The 23477-nt window shown below is 37.0% G+C and overlaps 1 protein-coding gene across 2 annotated transcripts in view; it reads left to right on the top strand.

Moving 5' to 3' along the window:
* Positions 1-23477, top strand: part of AGMO (alkylglycerol monooxygenase) — a 308250-nt gene that overhangs the window by 181156 nt on the left and 103617 nt on the right. For both annotated transcript variants that reach the window (XM_051963385.1, XM_051963386.1), the window contains exon 12: positions 1165-1270. In XM_051963385.1, coding sequence (XP_051819345.1) covers positions 1165-1270 — 106 coding nt within the window. The remainder of the gene's footprint in view (positions 1-1164; positions 1271-23477) is intronic.

Genomic DNA, 23477 nt, shown 5'->3' with positions numbered 1-23477 from the left:
GTACTTTATTTTGCTGCCTGTTTAGAAATTGGGTTCTTTAACTCTTGCTTAAGTTGAGACCACATTTTGCTATTTTGCTTTTTGGGGTTGGATGTTGCCACATTGTCTGGACATGATCTTGCGTTGGGGCCCCCTGCAATTTCATACCTCCACTTTGCCTGCTGTGCTTTGCCCTTGCTCTCTGTGATCTTACCAGTACCCTGGCAGCTTTTTGCTCTTAGACTCAGCCTGTGATTCTACAGAGCTGTCTGGATCCATTGTTTGGCCCATGCTTATTTTGGACTTTGGCCAGCCAGCCTAGCTTTCTCAAACTTTCTTGTGGGTCAGCAATGTTCTCCCCATCTCCAAAAGGGAACTGTATACTCGAGCTACCTAACTCCGGCCTTTCCTTCTCCATGAAACCTTCCCAGATAATCTGCATCCCCTCCACCTAGGGCACTGTGCGATTTGTGCTTGTCTTATGGACTAAATGGCTTCCCAACTGTATTAGAGTTATCCATGGGAACACCATGCATCATCCTCACACTTGACTCTCAGCTTGAGGACAAGGATTGTATTGTTACCTTTTCATGTTCTAAAGGTCTGAATTCACAACTTTGTGCTTTGTTATTTGCTATTTTGGGGGGGGTCTCTGGTCTGTGCTTTCATTATGGGGAACTCCCAGGTAGTTCATTTTCTCTCCCAATGCAGATTAGCTGGTAGTCTCTAACTTAAATCCTTTGGAGTGTTGCCTGGACACTTTCCACAGGATTTGTCCCAGTCACATAACCAGGGCACATAAGAGGCAAAGATGGAACCCCTGATTCTAGGGGTCAGGGTGGTTACTATCCCCTCAGCAGCACTGTCTCTTGCCTTGAACTGAGCAGGCATCTAAAAACATTTGCTGATTTGGAGGTTTTGTTTTTGACATGTACACATTTTGGGAATCTAATAATCCAAGCCCTGAAAATAAGAAATAATTCCATTGGGATAAAAAGATGGCTGGATTTAAACTCAGATAATCTAGGGTCAAGCCTTGTTTCTCCTGATTTCTAGCAATATGATCTTTGGATATTCCTCATTTACAAAATGAAAAGGTTGAGGTAGGTAAGCCCTTAAGTTACCTCCTAAGACCTGGTTCTATAATTCTATGTTCGCTACATGTCAATAAACTTTTCATTTCAGGCCTCAAGCACCCATTGTGGAAACCATCCGGTGCTCAATGTTTCTAATACTGCATAAGTTGAATTATTTGAAGCCCTTCATTCCTTCACTGACATATGCTTTGGAGGTAAGGTTTGAGTTTCACCTATTTGCATTGCTGAATCCTTTGGTTAATTCTGGGTCTACATAAATATTTCACCAATATTATTTTTATTGTAATAAAATATTGATTCTTCACTAAAGATAATTCCCTTTCTAATAGAAAATGTTTAGTGAACATTTCATTGATGTATCATCTTGGCCACAATGTCATGTCAAGTAACAAAAAAGGGGAAAAAAAATACTTGCCCCCCCCAATGAACATTCAAAGCCTCCAAGTGGTTCCTCATGTAAATTCAATTTTGTCATGCAACAGATAATGGCCCCACTCTAGCTGATGGTACACTCTTTAGGTATGTCTAATAGGATTGCTAGTCATCGGGTTCAAGAGGTCATTGGCAAACCTTGAATCCAGGAGAACATTGTGCAGCCACGGTTATGGCTGACTGGTTCCTGAGGGCCCTTCGAGTACAGACATTTGACAGATTAATAACATTGGGTTTTCCTCTGTTGCTTTTCTTTTTATTCTCAATTTTATCAGTCAGGAGATTTTTTTTTTCAGACAGCAATATTTTTTTTTTTTGTATTTAAAAAAAAAAAAAGCTTTCAAGTCTTTCTGGGACACACCTAAAATCCCTCTGAGAAGTCACTAGCATTGTAGATGGAAAGGCAATGAGTGAAGGTAAGATATTTTGCAACGGTCCTGTGGATCAAGGGCTGTCTCTGCTATTTGTCACCTTTGCCCTGTGGGTTCCCTAGGCAAACAGTCAATGAACATATTCCAGAGATGGCAAAATGCTTCTTGTCATTTTGGTTGCTAAACTAGAGACATACCAGGTCCAGAAAGGATTCAATGTATGAGAAGTAAAAAGGGTCATTTTACAAACAGTTCAATTTATCAAACCTTTTAAAAAGCTTCACCTAAGTCTAGCCCTGGACTGGACACTTAAATATAAAGTATAAATTGTGGTTCCTGATTCCATTAAGATAATTAAGAAGTGCTCATTGCATGAACTGAATGAATAGAGCCTGACTCAACAAAATGAGTGATGTTTGGACAACCCACTTTAGAGATTTGGGAAGAGGAGCAAATGGAATAATGTGGAAATATGAAAACCCTATGCAAATATAGCAAGGAGTGAATAGAAGGCACTTTGCTCCATGAAAAGAACAGCTAAGTGTTGGGGATGGAAGAGTTTCCTTAGAATGAGTCAAAACTGGCTTGAATTCCTACCTGGATGTCTGATGTTGGATTAGTCCTTTAATCCCTGAGTCCAATTGGCCATCTGCATCAAGGGAGGGCATTTCCATACCAAGGAGTGCCCTGTACTGACAAAATTAGAGTGTGAAAGAAAGTTCTGAAGGTTTGTGGAACACCATTGCTGAAAGCATTCGTGCCCTTGCTTCCAGGGCACGTTCTTTGCTAAATGTAATTAGCTGTTTTGTGGATGGGGCTCGAGGAGATCAGGTCACACATTGAGCTAATGGGTTGTGGGTATTTCCTCCCTACCACACTCCTACATGGCCCCTTACTCATCTTTTCCGATACTTATTGCCTCTTCCCTGACAAAACACAAATGTGAAAGACAAACAAAATAAAACAAAGGTAGCGCCATCCCCCACAAAATATTGGAAGAAAATAATATAATAAGCTTAAAAATAAAACTTCATTGCTCTGAGGGCTTTGGAAAACTTTTTTCCATTTTCTTCAAAAGATAATTTTGTAATCATGTTTGGTTTTTTTTCTGTATACTGAACAAAATGAGGATATTAATGCTCATAGAAATTAAACCGTTGAACTCATGAGTAAATGTGAGATCAGGGAATCATTCTTTATAATATATCTCTTATTTTCAATCTAATCAATCAATCCAGAAACATTTATAATTTCCAGGTTAGCAGCATAACACAAACAAAAAGATCCAGCTCTTCCCTCAGGGAGCTTACTTTCTAATAAAGAACTATAAAGCATACAAGGAAGTGATAGGGTTTTTCTAGGGATAGATACAATTAATTTTTAAGGGTTAAAAAAATTAGAAAACAATTGCTTACAGTTCTATCTCACCTTAAGATTCTTATTCCTTCTTCCTTAGCCTTGTGAAGTTGGTGGCAGTGGTGCTATTTTTCTTGTTTTCAGATTAAGAAACTGAGACAGAGAACCATAATTGGGATCATTGGGATCATCTTTGTAAATTTCAAATGTGTAGTCAGGATCATAATGCATTAATACTTACATATGTGGGCATGCACATACATGATTATGTGTTCATGTGTATGGATATACATGTGTGTGTTCTTTTTTAGCATTTCATTTGTCCTGGATGGAGCTCTTTCTTATCTATTCTTCTCCTGGATATTTTCTTATAAAATTTCCACTTTTCCTTTGCTAATGTTGTGTGAATAAAACTATGATAAATAGGTTTAGGAGCTCCTTTCAATCTTAATTAGTTCCAGCTGGCTAAAAATTCTCCTAATGCTAGGACACTGTCTTCTCACCATTTGTTTTAAACATGATTACAAGAAAATTAGTTTCTCAACACATTGTTTAAAGAACACTAATTGTACGTAGTCATTTTTTTTGCAAACAAATAAAATATTTTCTTTTTTTTAATTTAAATTTTATTTTATTTAATAATAACTTTGTATTGACAGAATCCATGCCAGGATAATTTTTACACAGCATTATCCCTTGCAATCGCTTATGTTTCATTTTTTCCCCTCCCTCCCTCCACCCCCCCAAGATGGCAAGCAGTCCTATATATGTTAAATATGTTGCAGTATATCCTAGATACAATACATATTTGCAGAACCGAACAGTTCTCCCGCTGCACAGGGAGAATTGGATTCAGAAGGTAAAAATAACTCGGAAAGAAAATCAAAAATGCAAATAGTTCACATTTATTTCCCAGTGTTCCTTCTTTGGGTGTAGCTATTTCTGTCCATCATTTATCCATTGAAACTCAGTTAGGTCTCTTTGTCATAGAAATCCACTTCCATCAGAATACATCCTCATACAATATCGTTGTCGAAGTGTATAATGATCTCCTGGTTCTGCTCATCTCACTTAGCATCAGTCCATGTAGGTCTCTCCAAGCCTCTCTGTATTCATCCTGCTGGTCATTCCTTACAGAGCAATAATATTCCATAACATTCATATACCACAGTTTACCCAGCCATTCTCCAATTGAGGGGCATCCATTCATTTTCCAGTTTCTAGCCACTACAAATAGGGCTGCTACAAACATTTTGGCACATACCAGTCCCTTTCCCTTTTTTAGTATCTCTTTGGAGTATAAAGCCAGTAGAAACACTGCTGGATCAAAGGGTATGCACAGTTTGATAACTTTTTGAGCATAATTCCAGATTGCTCTCCAGAATGGCTGGATTCGTTCACAACTCCACCAACAATGCATCAGTGACCCAGTTTTCCCGCATCCCCTCCAACATTCATCATTATTTTTCCCTGTCATCTTAGCCAATCTGACAGGTGTGTAGTGATATCTCAGAGTTGTCTTAATTTGCATTTCTCTGATCAATAGTGATTTGGATTTTATGTGAGTGGTAATAGTTTCAATTTCTTCATCTGAAAATTGTCTGTTCATATCCTTTGACCATTTATCAATTGGAGAATGACTTGATTTTTTATAAATTTGAGTCAGTTCTCTATATATTTTGGAAACGAGGCCTTTATCAGAACCTTTAATTGTAAAGATGTTTTCCCAGTTTGTTGCTTCCCTTCTAATCTTGTTTGCATTAGTTTTATTTGTACAAAAGCTTTTTAATTTGATGTAATCGAAATTTTCTATTCTGTGATCAGTAATGGTCTCTAGTTCATCTTTGGTCACAAATTTCTTTCTCCTCCACAAGTCTGAGAGATAAACTATTCTATGTTCCTCTAATTTATTTATAATCTCATTCTTTATGCCTAGGTCATGGACCCATTTTGATCTTATCTTGGTATATGGTGTTAAGTGTGGGTCCATGCCTAATTTCTGCCATACTAATTTCCAATTATCCCAGCAGTTTTTATCAAATAATGAATTCTTATTCCAGAAGTTAGGGGCTTTGGATTTGTCAAACACTAGATTGCTATAGTTGACTATTCTGTCTTGTGAACCTAACCTTTTCTACTGATCTACTAATCTATTTCTTAGCCAATACCACATGGTTTTGGTGACTGCTGCTTTATAATATAATTTTAGATCAGGTACAGCTAGGCCACCTTCATTTGATTTTTTTTTTCATTAATTCCCTTGGGATTCTCGACTTTTTATTGTTCCATATGAATTTTGTTGTTATTTTTTCTAGATCATTAAAATATTTTCTTGGAAGTCTGATTGGTATAGCACTAAATAAATAGATTAGTTTAGGGAGTATTGTCATCTTTATTATATTCGCTCGGCCGATCCAAGAGCACTTAATATTTTTCCAATTATTTAAGTCTGACTTTATTTGTGTGGAAACTTTTTTGTAATTTTGCTCAAATAATTCCTGACTTTCCTTTGGTAGGTAGATTCCCAAATACAAATAAAATATTTTCTATAAAATCTATTTTTAGCAGTATTTAAAGTTTTCTACTTACAGGTTAATTTTAATCCATGTGAATCCAACATCCCTAATATGCCAGGCTCTTTATTAAGTAGCAATTTGCACCTAATGATAGAGGTAGCTATGGAGTCCGATGGGCAGATTGATGGACCTGAAACTAAGGAGACATATTTAAATCCTTCTATATACATTCACTGTATGACCTAAAGTTAGTGACTTTGAACTCTCTTCACTACAATATCCTTTTCAACAAATCCTAACAGCTGGGTGATGATAGTATCTATTTGTATTAATTAGCTATGAGCTTGGATGGTATTTCAGCATTACAAAAAAATGAAGAACTTTCAGTGGTACAATTTTGTTCTCTGTCAACTTCTCTATTGATTGGTAATGGTTGCTTCATTCCTTAAGCCTGTATCATTCTGTAAATCCACCCCCTGATGGTTACTTGTGTAGACTCCCTCCCCAAAATGGGCAAAGGACCACACTCATATTTCAGATTGCCTTGGAAACAGCGGTTTTCAGATGGTTACAATTTGAGATAAAATATGAAGACTGGTGAATTTGATCCCATGACAAATCACAAAACATTTTAGATCCCTTTCCTTAGCTTGCTTGGAATATTGATTGGGTCAGGGTGGGGTGCTGTTTCTAATCAGTGTTAGTCACCTGTGCAAATTCACAGACTGTACTATAGCACAAATTCACATCTACCTAGCAAGATGAAGGTCCCTTCTCCTCTCTATCCAGATGTGTCTCTGTAATTTTCTTGAATATAAAGTCAAATATCATTGCTTCTTTCCTTCATATGGGAAATATTCTAATATATGTGACAGAAAAGTAACATTACTCCTTTTCATCTCTCCTCTCTTTCTCCTCTTCCTTTTCCTTTTCCTCTTCCTTCTCTTCCTCTTGGTAAGGATTTGATCACATAAGGAGTCATTCAATGCAGCCCCCAAAAAATGCAAAAAATATCTACTAAACATTATTCCTGCTCACAGTATAACTAAATGCTGCTAATCATGGATGAAGGAGCAAAGTTATGGATGAGTAAATGTAATATGTGGCCACTCCTGGAATAAATTCAAAAGCATGTATCCTCCATATAATTTTAATATATGATTTTAATAATCATATTTTAATAATATGATAACAAGATTATAATAACTACAAAATGCTAATATCTTAAAGATTCTTTCTTTGATCAGGGTGATTTTCTCTTGCAATGGTGGAAATTCCAGTTGTTCTGTGCTTTATCATTGGATGCTGCTCATAAAATGCATCGTGATAGAGTGAATAGAGAGCTGACCTTGAACCTTGGCTGATCTGAGTTCAAGACTGACCTTTATAATAGCCTGGATCTATTCCCTAGGTTAGTCATTGAATGCATTTAAGAACAGGTATCATCAATCTACCTTGATAAAGATTTTTCTTCATTAGACTTGTCTATTCTGATGAAGGCACAGGTCCAATTCCCATATCATCCTATTTATCAGTAACTATGACAAAAAAAATAATAATCACTATCAGTTACTAGGTGGTTGGTTTGTTTTTGCCTTTCATGCTTGAAGATGACCAAAGTGACCTAATTATGCTGCAGTTAAACTGTAGAGTGTCTGGCCGTGGCTGATGAGACCAGTGTGAGCTCAGAAGGCTTTACTATATGTTGGACAAACCTTCATCTGGGAAATAGTGATCTGCCTTTCAGGAAGGGCTGAGGTATGGTCAGCATGGTATTTGCTGCCCCCTGGGTCCAAGAGAAATGTCAGGAGCAGAAGAGATCTCTGTATCCAATGCTTGTGTAACCAAAATCTTTGATACTATCAATTGTGACGTTCTGGGGAAGAACATGCTAAATTTGTTGCTTGGAGAAGTTCATCACTATAGCATACTAGTTTCATGACAATGTGCTTGCATAGGTTCTAGTTAATAGAAAATACTCTCACTTTCTCAGTCAGCAATAGAGGAAAACAGGTGTGTTTATTTAATGCTTTTAGCATGAAATTTTCAGTCATATTGTTGGATGCTTTCAAGAAGGAAGAAAATGGCATCAGGATCAGCTACTGCACTGATCTAAAATTATTTGACCAGAAAAGGTTACACTCCAAGACTAACATAGAGGGAGAAGTCCTAGATCTACCCTTCTGATTTGAGCTCAGCTGTTTCTTGGAAAATGATCTGATTGCCTTCAAAACTGTCATCATTTGGTAGGATTTTACAAAAATTGTGTTCCATTGTTTTTGGTATAATGTGACTGAAGAGTTCAAGGTTAGAGGTGAGTCTACTATTTTTTTGTTTGTTTTTGATCCTAATCCTATGATTTTGTCAGTGTAGAGAATTCCCATTGTTGGAACTCTCATCTTCAATGACAATTGTCAACTTGTTTCTAATGTATTCTTAGTTATCCAGAGCACTCAAAGCTGATATGACTTATGCCTTAAGTAGACCATCTTCCCAATCTCACATCATGTATCATTAACCACTTTCTTAAAGCATTATCCTTGTCTTTCACTCACAGCTTCTATCCCTAAAGCTTTATTAAAACAACCACCACAAACAATAATCACTCCAAAAACCAAAACCCAAACTAAAGCTGCCATAAATTTTATACCAGATCTCTACAGCAATAGTGCTAAAAGAGTTCTTTTACACAATCCTAGGTGAAAGAAATGAATGCTAACTGGAAAAATGTCTTTGTTGAAAGACATGCATTAGTTTTTCAATCCTCTCTGTTGATCTTGATAAGTTTCTTTTATAAAGAAGAATATGATTTCTGTAAATTATATGTGGTGTGGTTTGAATACATAAAACTACGGTAGGGGTTATTATCAAAAATGACCAGAAGGACATGGGGCTGAAGAGAAACTAAATCATATTGAACTAGGAAATCTGTGAGGTGTCTTGGAAATTTCTTGCCATTCCATGACACAGTAGATAGGTATTTGAAACATGAAAACTAATGGTAGCCCCATCTTAGTGGGCAGATGGTATAGGATTTTATAGCAAACAGATTGTTTTTCATTGATATTATTTTTAAAAAGAGAATGTAATGCAATTAAATGATTTCTCCTCATCCCCACTCCCACTTATGCTCACAAGCCCACTTTATTATATCTAGCCAGTCCCAGACTACATTATGTTTTAAATCCCATCGAGATAGCTTCCTTGGCCATTTCTTTGCACTATCTACCAGCCCTACTCCCCACTTCCTTTCCTTTCCCTTTCTTCCTTTTCCTCCCTCCCCCTTCCTCTCCCTAATATAGGTGTAGTCTTATAAATACTGAGAATTCTCTTCCCATCTTACTCTAACATTCATATTGTCAACTCCCTCAAAGGAAATCTCCATTTTCCCAAAAGTTTCTTGGAGAGGGGAAGAGCAGCGTGTGCTGGTAAATGTCTGAGGTGAAAGTTTGGCAATCAGCTCTCTGAAAAAATGTGTTACCAAACAATTTTAAGCTTTAGCTGCATTATTAACATTTCATCAAGTCTAGAGAATCAAACAAAGCAATAAATGAAGCCTTAACTTGGAGTGTTTGCTGATTTCCAAGATGTAAATGCTCTTAATGAAAATGTAACATGGGATTCTCCCGAGCCCGTTGGAGCTGACTCCAACTCACCCATGGGAATCTCTTTAATATTCTTTTAACTCCCATTCTGGTATGTATTTTTTCCAATTTTGATAACCAGTTATTGACACCTTGATTTCATCTAACCTATTAACATCAGTTAGCTTTTATAAAATCTATTCACAACAAAAGTACAGTACAAATAGAAATTATAAAGTACTCCATCCCCCAGTTTGTAGAAGCACTTTCTCCCTGTTATCATCTTGGCTCCAGGACAAACTTAGGCAGTTTTTATAGAGTCTTTACCCCTCCAAGTTCACTTCTAAATCTAATATAGTTGATGAATAAATCTCTACAGCTTTCTCTTAGCTGTCTTTGATCTCTTCTGGGTCTAACAAGTCACTTAGAGCTCCATTTTCACCATCTTGGCTGACCTTTAAATTTGACATAGACTACTTCTATGTGGCCTAGTAAATAAAATATTATACTCAGAGTCCAGAAAACTGGAGTTCAAATGTTACCTCAGATACTTATTTACTATGTGTGTGACTCCAAGGAAATGATTTAATCTCAGTTTCTTTGCCTTAATTTCCTCATCCATTAAATGGAAATAATACTAACCATGTCTCCCAGGGTTATTGTAAAGATAAAATGAGATAATGTCTGTAAAATATTATGCAATCTTTTACATATTATACAGAATGTCTCAAAAGTTTTAATACCATGTGAAGCTTAATTGGCTTAATACTACATAAACAATTTTGAAAGACAGCTAGGTGGTACAGTGGATAGATGCATCTCTATCATTCAGGCCCACTTCCACATATGTGCCTGCTGGGGAACTTTCGAATGCATTTCAATTCTTCCAGTTATTGGGCTTGTGTAAGAAGTTTAAGGAGACAAAAGTTGACAGATATTTTTTTTCCTGAATTTCTATAGAATGTGCATTTTGACAAACATAATTGATGTTTTAAATTAATTTACCCTTAAGTCAACAACATATTATATTTTTAAAGGACAGTTTTATATTTAATTCCCTCAAAACTCCCCAAAACAACTTTTTAATCATTTAAAAAAAATTAGATGATGTTTTGTTTTGCATTTTTCCCAATTGTGGAAAACAGGAAGTATCTCGTTATTGGGGAAATCAGCTCAAAGAGCCAGCAGATTCATGGTGTTAGTTCAAAATGACCAACCGAGGAATGTTGAGTGGGTTCTCAAATGAAGGCAAATCTCAATTAATTACAGAGTTTGGATAAACATAGAACTTTAGGAGCCCCTTCTTTCTTAGGGTCCATTTGTCACAGCTGGGTTCATCTCTGGCCTGCTGACTTCCATCACCTCCCATTTTTCATTGCCTCGGAGTTACCTGTTGTGTTTGCTGCTACAATCCACCAATGTCACTGTAGTGAATTATGATCATCAGTTTAAAGTAAACATCATTTGACCATAAGAAATTATTTCCACATCAAACTCTGTTTTGTGCTGGACCCTGCTTTCAGCCCTTCCCCTCATTACGGTGGTTCCTCCCCCTCCCCAATCTGAAATAGCCATGTGTCCCAGATTGCATTTCCTCCCGACTGAATATGTCACACTCAGGGCTGTGATTTACGACCTTAGCATTTACACATTCTCCTGGCACTAACAAGATAGTCTGGTGGATTTGAAACTTATACAAAAAAAAAATTAAAAAGAAAGCAAACATAATCTCATGATAGAAAGCCTTGTCAGCAGGCGTGGAATTCAACAAATGCCCTTTAAGCTTTCTATTCTCCTTGAGCTTTCTCTTGAATGGATGAACATATTCGGTTGGGGACAGTGGGTGAACAAAGGCTCCGCCCCCAAATAGAAAACTTCCTCCAGCAAAAGGTCCAGTGCTATCTGTCTGGAAACAGAGATGCTGCCCACTTTGATCCCAGGATGCGGCACGGAGACATTGCTGGTTTGCTTTGGCCAGTGGGCTGGTTTCACAACCATCAACAATGAGGCTAAGATGTATGGTTGGTTCCAGATGCTCCAGCCAATTGACCGTAAAATTGCTACATATTTCTGGCAAAGAAACCAAGTCAAAGCTTTGGAAAGCTCCCCTCCCCCTCTCTTTCCCTCTGAAAAGCTCCTCATTATTCTTCTTCTGCCCCCTGATCTTAGCAAAAGGAATACTTCTGGAATCAATTAGAAATGTCTGCCCTTGATGAGATCTGCACGTGAGTTTGGGATTGGGAGGCTTTGATAGTGTCAGCCAACAGCTGCATTTTCAGGTGGTAAAATCCAAGAAAAAATTTTCCAGGGTTTATTTACAATCATAAAGTTTCTTTCTTTCTTTTTTTTTTTTTAAACTGAACCCACTTTGGACAAGTTGGAGGCCATCTCATGTGCCATTGAAATGAAGCTTAAAGGGGATTATGTATTTATTTTGTCCCAGATGAATAAACCAGTCCCTTTTTATCAGGAATTTTTCAATTTTGCAGTACTGTGGCAAGTAGCTGTATAAGCTCGAAATGTCGACCTCCCTGCTCTACGTTGCTTTAGGAGAAGCATCAGTAATTCCTCTGGTCGCTTTAGTAATTTGACAAGTGAAAGATAGTTTTCATTTATCAGAATGGAAAGGTACCAGAGTCACATTGTAGAAAATATAAGGAATAATTGATGGATTTCTCTGTTGTCACCTCACTATTGGAAGGTTTTAAAGCATCCCCCACATTCAACATGTAGCAAACATTGATTAAGAAAACAATTGGTACCAAATGGTGAGTTAAAAATGGAGCTTACAAAGACATAAAAAGAGAAGGCTACATGTGTGGAGAATTCCTTCTATTTGCGACAATAATGCACATATACCAATAACTACCGCAAATGTAAAGTTAACAAGAGGAGGGCACTAGTAACAGGAAGAGGGATTCAGAGAGTCCTACCAAAGGAGAAAGTGTTTAAACTGAGCCTCGAAGGCCGCTGAATAATGGGTGGACAAGGGGAGTAGAGAATATTTTTGGAGTCCATGGTTTAGCCTGGGTAAAAAAGCACAGAGAGAAAAGATGCACAATTGTGTACTTAACTGTGAAGAGCAAATAAGTCAATGCAATGTTGGTTGGTTTGGTTGGTTTTTAATGGGATGGACATCATTAGGGTTTCATTTATCTTTATATTCAAAGTCTTTTCTGACCAATTATTTAAAATAGTTATTGCTAGGAAAGATTTTGAGCATCTGGCGTGTGTGTGTGTGTGTGTGTGTGTGTGTGTGTGTGTGTGTGCGCTTCATATTTGAAAACAAAAGAAACCAGAAATTGGTATTGCTTGTTTCAAAGGTGTCAATTTGGGTCATTTTCATTGAATACCATCTGGAGTAAATAATGAGTTGACCTGCAATCCAGTTTCATTCTGAGGGCCAACACCTGGCAACACATTCTTTGCATCAAAGTGTCCAAATGAAATACAGTTGACATTGTACAGTGAACTGGAAAGATGTAATTGTTCTAAACAAGAATTGATAGCTCCATCCTGGTTGTACAAAACTGAATTGAATTCAGTTCTACTAGCACTAATCATGTATTAAGTACTACATTCTGGGGATATAAAAATAAAAATTAAAAAAAAATGCTTACAAAATAGGCCCTGCCTTCATGGAAGTTACATTCTGCTGAAGAGGGGGAGGGATACTATTGCATCATTAAGTAAATCCAAAGCTTATACCAAAAAATACAAAATAACTTCCCAACTCATAACATTTGGTATCTGGATGGGGAGGCAAAAGGAATACTTGAGTTGTGTTAAGGCATGAAGAAAATGCTAAAATAACTTCAGTATCTCATCCCCAATTCTTGAAATTAGGATGATTTGTAATTTGGAATAGAAGGCAGAAAGAAGGAAGGAAGAGAGGGAGGGAGGAAAGAGAGGAAAGAAGGAGGGAGAAGGGGAGAGAGTGAAAAATGGAGGAAGGGAAGAAAAGAAGAAATGAGGAAGGGAAGTAGAGAGATAGAGAAGGATGGAAGAAAGGAAGGGAGGGAAGGAAGGAAATAAGGAAATCAGTATTTATTCGCAGTTGTGGAGTGCTTTATGACTATTATCTTGTATACTCACTCTTATAAAAATATCTCTTCCTAATACTTCTGTCTTCCCAGAAATTCGTGTCTTTTTATTGTTTAACCAAAGTTCATTTCTAGAAAATTTGCCATTTTTTATGCAGGCTTTCTCATATCTCCATGAGTTCATTGTAGAAGATGATTTAATATGATCCTTTTGAGTTCAGTTTCTGAATTTACATGATCTGAAATAGGTTAACTGTGGCCTTTATTGTGCATAATTTATGGGAGCAATGGGGTGCTTGATAAAGTGTCATCTATCTAGAAATATATAACTGAAGTATTCATCACTAATGAATGTATTTACTCAAGAGCCTAGGGGTAAGCCCCTAGAGGTCAATGGTGCAGAGAAAGCAAGGGAGAATATTTCAAAGATGCGCACTTCATAGACTCCATAGATATTTTTAATATCTAAAGAAGCCAAGGAAGGCCCTAAGCAGATTAAAGATTTGGAATATTGTCTGGAAAAAGAGATTTTGCAAGGATAGAGGCTGGGATGTATGATTTGTGATCTTTGCTGTTGGAAACATACTTACATCGAGGAGATCATAGGACCATTGGACTATATGAATTGAACTCAACGACAATTTTCTGAGAATGTGCTTGTGGTGGAATATTGTTCCTGATTTTTTTTTTTTTATCCAAATATTGAACTGTGCAGAAGGAGAGCCTGGAGCTCGTGTAAACACATGGCTGAAATTGCTGTTGTCCTGTAGATTGTCACAATGTGTACCACTTTTCCTGCCTTACTTGGAGAAACTGTTTAATGCAAGTGAAATCAGAAAAGAGTGATTTGAAGAGCTTAACATTATTTACTTTCTAGTTGTGGATTTTGAGGAGTTGAATTTACCATACTGAAGTTCCTCTCTAGCTCATGATCCTCAGTTTATTCAGGCCAGTTTGGTGGGTCCACTTGAATGGTATCCCTGTACCATAATCTCCCTTCAGTGGACTGGGGTTTCACTGTACCTTCTTTATTCAGGTTTATAAAGATGCTAAAGAACTTAGAACATCACTCAGCTTCAGCTTTCCCTGTTATTATTTGAGCCCATTGGTCCAACAGATGTGAACAGTTGTGTTTCTCTATTCTCTCAAATATATTTTATAAGTAGAGAGGGTAGGAAAGCCTTCAATGAGCGATTCAGTTTTATTCTCCACCAGAGAATTCATTGTACAGAGAAACATTGTGGAGTAAGTAAGGGAAAGCTTTTAGTCTGATGAGGTCTTTTTTAGTATCAGCAAATTCACACAGAAATATTGTGAATGGAATATATAATTGACAGCTTTTGGTACTAGATGATTCAACAAAAGATAAATCACACAATTTGATGACAGAATTTGACAATTCAATACAGGAAATTTTCTGAATCATTACTCAATTTTATTTTTAATATATGGGATAGAACAGGAATTTCCATAACACAGTACAATTTAACAAAAAATATGATAGTGCAAGAAACCACAAATCTACTATGCAAACTTGCTTTTCTTTTCAAATATGTAACACAATTTTCAAATAGATTTATTTTTTCCTTCTCTTTTGCCTCATCCTAAAGATGGCTACCACTGGGCATACAGAGAAAATAATGATAAATAAAAATATGTCTAAAATAAAATATCTATTTGTGAATTTAATGGATATTGGGGAAGGATTATTTTTAGATCAGAGCCCATGACTGCAATCTCTACAAAAAATTTTAAGATCTAGTAATTGCTAAGTTTTTTTGTTTTATTCTTTATTTTTTTACCCTTCTGATAAATAATATTGATTCAAAAATCAATGAAAATGCAGTGTCATAACACACACAAAATATGTTGAATATCATCTTGGTGAATATCCAGTACATGGTTCAATTAAAAAAGGCTTCCTGAAGTAAGATTTGATAAGGGAATTGGAAATGTTTAGTTTGGAAGAGGGAAGACTTTGGGTCAGGTAAGTAAACAAAAAAAAAAAAAAAAAGAAAAAGAAAAAGAAAAAAATGAGAAAGAAAACAAAAAGCAAGCAGACTACAACAAAAAGGTGAAAATACTAAAGAGCCACGTCCATCAGAGTTTATCACTGTATAATGGTGTTTTCATCTCCTGGTTCTACTCATTTCACTCATTATCAGTTCATGTAAGTCTCTCCAGGCCTTTCTGAAATCATCCTGCTAATTGTTTCTTATAGAACAATAATGTTCCATAACATTCATAAACCTCACTTATTCAGCCATTCTCCAACTGGATGATGGCCATCCACTCAGTTTTCCAGTTCCTTGCCACTACAAAAAGGGCTGCTACAAACCTTTTTATACAACATTCATTTTTCAAAAATTATAATACCTTTTTATTTTTCAAAATACACACAGAGTTTTCAACATTCACCCTTGCAAAACCTCTGTTTCAAATTTTTCTCCCTCCTCTCCTCTCCTCTAGACAATAATGAACTTTATTTTTTTTTGGGGGGTGACACTTTAGAGAGATCATTTTGACAGCTATGTTGGAGGATGGATTGGAGTGGGGAGAGACTTGAAAATATTTTCTTTCAAAACCTGTCTAAAATCCCAAGCCTAGCCACACTGATCAGCAGGTGGCTTGGATAAGTTCACATTTCCTACCCAGGCACAATTTATCCCTCCAAGTGAATGGCAGTCTTCTTTTCATCCTTGGTACTCTCCCTTTCCCCCAATGTGAGTGGAAACCAACTATTCATTTATATAAGGCTAAGTGACTTTTACCGGTGACAAGGGTAGCAAAAACAGTATCTAATTATATTGTTCTAAAATACTATTGCTGACCAAAGCAAGTATCATGTGTTGGGTGCTAAGGAGGCCAGGATAGGACAGGCAGTAGAGACAAAGTGAGCATTTTTTTAACTGTCTCGACGATGATTAAAAAAGCAAAATTCCGAGAATAGAATTATAGAATTTCGAAATAGAAAGAACCATAGACATTATTTTTCAATCAATTAGATATCAAGATTTTATTAAGGACTTAACATGTTCCAGGCACTGTTCATAATCCCTTGCTTTGAGGATCTTGAGGTCCAGTCGAACACCTAGCTTTACAATCTCATGGGAAGAAAATGACTTTCCCAGATCACATGGCTAGTGGCTGTCAAACTGAGACTGGGACTCAGGTTTCCAGCTTCTTTCCACAACATCCCACAGCATGGCTATAAACTGATGGAAAGACAGTCAAGAATTCCTCCAGTTCCTATTAGCAATTGTGCTGAGATGGCAACATGGGAAAACATAAGCAAACTCTTAATGTCAGCGTAGAAGAACTTTAGAATTGAGAACATGTATCTGAAAAGACTTTAATTAACTAAAGAGTTAAAGGAAAAATACAGGGACCATGAGAAGTGCAGAATCTGCCTCTATTAAAGATAGGGACCAAACATAATTTCAAAGGCCATTATTCATCAAAACAAAAATGTATTGACTATCTTCTTAGTGCTAGGTTTTGGGCTATGAACAGAAATAGAAAACCAAATAAAACTAACAAATAAACAAAAGAATTTCAAATCCTGTGGGGAAGAAACAGGTCATATCCAGCCAAATAAACCAAAATTATCTAGAGAGGAATAAATCGACAATTAAGGGAAGCTCTCTATCACCTCATGGAATTAGGAAAGACTTTGGAGCAGGTGATACTTTGGAGAGGTGATACTCTAGAAAAGAGTAAGAGATTTCAAGAGGTAGGCATGATTTCCAGACAGTAAGAATTGTCTAGGAGTCAGAAAATGAAATGTCTTGACCTAGAATTTGTACAAGATTCTAAGGTAAAAGAATATATTTCATGCTATATCAAATTAGTGGTGTTTTTCACTGATTTCTAATTTGTGTGTTTGTATGTAAAATGAGGAAAAACTTTCCATGTTCATAACCTTGTACTGTTAGACTCCATATAATAACTTACATAAAATAATGTTTTATTATTATTATCATCAGCATCATTATAATTAGCCTTGTTATACATCTCTTGTCTTTTTGGGGGTGGAGGAGGAATTTCTTATAAATCCATCAGACAGCAAGCTTGTGAAGTTTCTGAACACAAAGTGGCTAGCAAGAAATGCATATTTACTTTATCATTTAGGTATTATGCAAGAAGCAAGTCTTTTAAATAACATTTTTCCCCTCAACTGCCAAAAAAAATGGCCTGATGAAGGAAGATTCCCAAATGCCCTGTTGTTGTTCTGAGCCCAGAACACTGAACCACTTTGTCATGTTTAGAAGTTGGAAATAGGTGTTATGAAGAGATGAATATACAAAAACCCTGGTTATTTACTAAATACAGCACTTGAGACTTAGACAAAATAATGCTGTTACCTCCGTCTTGATGGAATTTGAGTGATTACATCTGGCTGGACAAAGGCAGTTTGGTTTATCTTAATGTAGGGCCATGTAATGCTTATATTCCATTGTTTACTTTGCTGATTGAAAGCTAATATACAGTATATGCCATGTTTTTTTGTGAAGCCTGGTTCTAGTTTTAACAGTACAGATTTTGGAGTAAGGGGAGAGGGAGTAGGGTTGGGTTATACTATTACCTGAATTTGTTCCATGATTGGAAGCTTCTTTCTGCATTCAGCATTTTCCTATTAATGAAAGAACATGTTAGTTCATTTTTCCATTGGGTCTATATCTCCTATGAAACTGGCAAATTTGTAGAGAAGAGATTCTTAATCGTTTTTGTGGAGGGCTTAGGCAGTCTGGTGAAAACTGTAGAATCCTCAAAATAATCTTTTACTTTTAATTGTTTCTTTGTAATTGAGAAGAATGACAAATTTTAAGTAGAGTGTAATGGAAAAGCAGATGCATCTTCCCTCTTTCTAATTCACAGACCCTTTGGTTATAAAGGTGTACATAGACTCTAAGCTATAGAGATCTTGCTATAGAGGGACTCCCCCAGAGAAGATGAGATCAGTAGAGTAAAGGACCCTTCCCTTTGTGTCAAATGAATTCCTCCTTCTCTTATCCCTAGTTCCCTTTATAGTTCAGGAACCACTTTCTACATGGGGCCTTTTGTTTGTTTTGTTTTGTTTTTCCCTTTACTTACTAGTTTGTTGAGGTGTTTATCTCTGAGCTTAATAAGGACTGGCAATATTTTCTTGTTACCTTTCTCGGTGCCCTGCACTTTCTTGGGGAAGGAAAAAAGGAATGGGCCTTTGATTTCCTAGATGTGAGAAGCTTTTGTGAAAGAAGGCCCTCTCCTATTGCTGTACCTCAAATTGACATTATCCATATTGGATTGTATTTTTATTTATGCTATTAAACATTGACCAATTACATTGGGAGCTGGTTTGGGATGGGCTGAGATCCTGACTCATGACCTCGAGATTGATGACCCTGTGACACAGTTGGGAACTTTCTTCTTCTCTCTGAAGTCATTAGAATCTGCCAAACTTCTTCCTCTTCCCTCAGGATGCAAAGGGAATCTAAGCTCAGAACTTTAACTTCAACCCCAAAGACTCAGAATTCAGACAATCACCACTATTGTTAATTGGCATTCTGGTTCAGCTAAACTGACTTTCTTGTTTTTCCTGACCCATGACACTTTGCACAGATCAGACATGCTGGGATGGCAAGTCACTTCTCACTTCTGCCACTTAGAATCCTCTGTTCTTTTTAGAACTTTATTTTCCTGGTATTCCCAGCTGATAATATTCTAACCCTCCCAGTTTCACAATATGTCGATGTTTGCTTTTTGTACGTATGTATGTGCATTTTAAGATAACATATTATGAGTTCCCAGGACAGGACCTGTGTTATTTTTACCTTTATATCTCCAGTATTGGATCCACTGCCTTATATATGGTAAAGATTTAAAAATGCACATTGTTCAATTCATTAATTAGAATAATTTCAGCCCAAATCCCCTTCAACTGCTCTTCTCTGATTATCCATCATAGCAAGGAGGTTATCTAAAAACTATAATACTTAACCTCATATTCTAATTGGTTTTCTCCATATGGAACGACTTTGAATGCAGCTCTTCCTTTTAATAGGCAGAGATCCTTTGCCCCTTTAACCAGTTACATTCTCAGGATACTACCTTCCGTCATCAACTATATGGTGTTACATTAGAGTTCTAATTTTATAGTTTTATTTTGTACAAAGAGGATTGCTTCTTAGGAAGGCCCTTTGAGCCTTTGAGAGCTTCAGGCAGCCCCAGAATCCTCCCCCTTTAATACCTTAAACAGAAAGATTCCTTCTGTCGATGGTTCTCTGATTACTTTCTCATTCTATCATGTTTATTCTTAAAAGGGGTTTGCCACATCATTGAAGCCATTATTGGTCATATCATTTCACAGTCTTAGAGCAGTTTCTCCTCTGCATTAATCCCCCTAGCAGTGCCCTGCCCTGTTCCAAATCTCCAGGCCCAAATCTAGGCTATAAGCAGCTTTGGGTTGGGGTTGGGGGATAGGGGGAGTTCAAAGAGTTGAGCCATGGAATCTTTAGTGAATCCAGGTTTTCTTTTTGGCATTTATGATATCATTGTCTTTCAGAACTCATTAGCATCAATAAGAAAAATAAATGCAAAGCCTTGAAAAGCAGAAATAACAACAAAAACAAACCCTGCCTACTTCATTCTGCCTCTCACCGACTGGTTTTCCTCACCCCACTTTTATTTTAATTTGATCCCTATCTGACTGGAGATGACATGAGCTTGGTGGTTTCCTCTTACACTCAGCTGTAATCCTGACCACAAAAATCTCTGCAAAAGTGTTCTTTGGGCTTAATGGATCGCCTTCCCAAGTGAGTGTGACTCACGAAAGGGAGAGGATTGATGCATTCATCACTCAGTGCCGAAATGAGCTATTCTTCAGGTAACCTATCTCACGTAGGCGTAGCTTGAAACTTAGACTTTGGGGTCATTTATACCCCTGTGAGAAGAAGAATTACAAAACAATGATAGGCTCTTAAAACCCCTTTCTCCTTGGCTTCTACAGTTAATACTGGAGGAAGGAAAATTATTCTTATTTTCCACTTATAAATAGTGGAAGAAAAGGAAATAGTTATTGGGTCAGCTACTGATCAAGGGACTAAAACCCAGGAGATATCATTTTAATTCCATATGATTTGCTAATGGCAGTCAATAAACATTTATTAAGTACATAATATATTCTAGGCACTGTGTTAAACTTCAGGGATACAAATATGAAAAAAAAAGAAAGATAATCTCTTCCCTTAAGAAACTTTCAATATAAAGAGAGAAGAAAATACACAAATGGTGGCTAAGAAGCAATAGGGAGGAACAAGATATCTGCCATGTATGTGGTAGAGAAGTCCCAAAGTAGTGCAGAAGTGAGATCATTGAGCTCAGATGCTTTCTTAAATGGAGGTTTGGGAATTTCTGATTACGATTTAGGCCTTCCTTTCTTCCCCCCAAAACAGAATATTTTATTTTGTTTGATTATATTTATGAATAATCTTCAGTAAGAAAAATCAATAGCTCAATAAGCATTAAGTACTTACCATGTGTCAGACTCTGCAAAGTGATGGATGTCATGAATATTCATGTTTTACAGCACTGAAGATCCAATGTCTTTTCTAGAGGAATTATTATTCATTATCACACTTATCTTAAATCTTGAAGATGGTCATTCATAAGATTATTTCCTTCTCTGTGTGTTTGTGGATGGAGAATATATAATCCCCAGGCTGTAATGCATTGCAGGGACAACAACTAAGCAGGTTCCTTAGCATATGCTTCTTATCCATATCTAAACTGCTTTTTTTTCCATTTAAAGCTGAAGTTCATGCCAGTGAGAGCATGAACTAAAAATAGGTGGTAATGGAACTATTTTAATCAAATTAAATGACATAAAAGCTATGGTTAGACAGATACACAGAGACAGAGACAGAAAGACAGACACACAGAGATAAGGAGAGAAAGAGGGAGGGAGGCAGAGAATGATGCAGAAACAGAGGAGTAGCATACCTGGTATAACTTTGACCAAGGCATTTGTACTCCTCAGTTTTCTCATATATAAAAAGGAGCTATTAGTTCTATGTTTTGGTGGCTCTCTTGCTTCTCTAAGGGAAGCTCAGATAGAACTATATTGGATTTTAAGACAGAGAATCTGGGTTCTAATCCTGGCTCTGCTGCTTGGGCCCTCTGGGACCTGGGGATAGACATTTGGTCTCTTTTTGGTCTCTTTTTGCCTTGTTTTTCCTCTTGGCAAAATGGTACCTAGAACTAGGATTCTACACCCTTTTCAGTGAAATGAAGGAAAATGTTTTTCCTCTTTAAAAACATTCAGCATTACAGGTCTTGAATGGAGTGACCAGAAATGTGAATCAGGCAAGAGCTTTTCCTGTTGCCATCTCCCTCCTGTTTCTGCACTTCTCCTCCCCAGCCCAGTCTAGTTGCCTACGCTGAGGAAGGCCTCTCTACCTGGGCTGTGCCTTACAAATAATAGTGGCCACTCTATCAGCCTGCTCACATTTATGCAAAGTAAAAACATGCAAATCAATCGCAAGCTGAATGCCTTGATTTCCCAGATCCAAAGCTATGGGATGAGTCAATGACTCATAAAGGTCTGAGGAATTTGATGTACAGTCCAGTCAAACTGACTTTCCTACTGTTCCCCATATGGGAAACCCCATCTCCTTTTTCCTTCACTTTGTACAGGTTGTCTGGACCCATAATTGGAATGCACTCCTTCTTATTTCCATTTTTGAGAATCTTTGACTTCCATTAAAGTTGAATACAAAAATAGTCCCCTCTGTGAGGTTTTTCCTCAGCCCCCTAGCTGTTAGGCATCCTCTTCCCTTATTCCTTTATTTGTACTTTGATTTTTTTAAGTAATATACCATAGTATATAAAAACCTGGCCTTTGACTGAAGAAAAAAACTTTCTTTAGTATGAAATTTCAGGCCCGAAACAAACAAAAATTAAATTGTGAGCTGTTATGAGCCATGAATTTGAGATAAGAGAACCCACACTGAAAAAACCCTGGTGGCATGAACCTTAAAGGTAAAAACAAACAAATGTGTAAAAGTGATTTTATTGCTCATGGAAAAAGATGAAAAATGCACACTACAACTTGACTAGCTCCCTAAATCAAGAGTAGATGGTACATTAGGATATGGCCTAGTTAATAGAGAGGGGGGTTCTTGGAAGACCTGAGTTCAAATCCTGAAATGTGTGAAGATGGTCAAGACATTTAAATTGTAAGTACATTAGAGCACTCATTCTCAAGAAATAAGCTAACAAACAAGTCACAAGTTGGTTATATGCTGTTGTGCTGATTGTATTTTAAGGAAGTTATCACCCCTTAAATACCTAAATTCACCGAATCATAGATTGCATAATTATGCAAAATAGGAAAGAAACAAAACAAAACAAAACAAAAACAAAAATGAAACAACAATAAAATGACAAAACACAAAATATGTTGCTTTTCATGTAATTGTATGGTATAAAATAGATACTGCATAAAAATGGTGTTATTGGGGATCCCATTCTTGACTTTTCATATTCTCCATTATCCCCCCTATGCAAATGTTGCCATTTTTCCTTGATTCTTTTTCACAAACATTTGCTGGACCCATCTGTTCCCCTACACTCACTCATAAGCCCTAATCCATCCCAGGCCCTCACTGTGTCACATGAACCACTGCAACAGCATCCTAGTGTGTCACATGAACCACTCATCAAAAGAACCTCCAGGTAACTGACACATTCATGTCACTCTCCTCTTCAAAATCCTGACCCACCTTCTATTAACTTGGAGAGAATCCCAAGAGAGAACCAGATACAGGGGGAAAGTGCAAGGTTTGGAAATGGAAGGCCCTGATACTCCTTAGACAATATTGGCCAAGGAATCTGTGACCTCAGTTTCCTCATCTGTAAAATGAGAAGGGCCCCAGAGCTCTAGGACCCCCAAGGTCCTTTCCAATACCAAGCCCTCTCTAGTTCACATTTAACAGTCTGGCTCCAGTCGATGCTCTTCTGGCTTGTTTTGCTTTCTCACACTTGATATTCTAGACAAACTAGGCTGTTCCATCTCCCAACTGTGTACCTCTAAACAGATTGCTCTTCTTGCACGAATCCC

The sequence above is a fragment of the Antechinus flavipes genome, chromosome 5, assembly GCF_016432865.1.
Source record: "Antechinus flavipes isolate AdamAnt ecotype Samford, QLD, Australia chromosome 5, AdamAnt_v2, whole genome shotgun sequence".
NCBI lineage: Eukaryota > Metazoa > Chordata > Mammalia > Dasyuromorphia > Dasyuridae > Antechinus > Antechinus flavipes.
The sequence above is the reverse complement of the archived record's forward strand: the minus strand, read 5'-3'. Positions and strand labels throughout refer to the sequence as shown.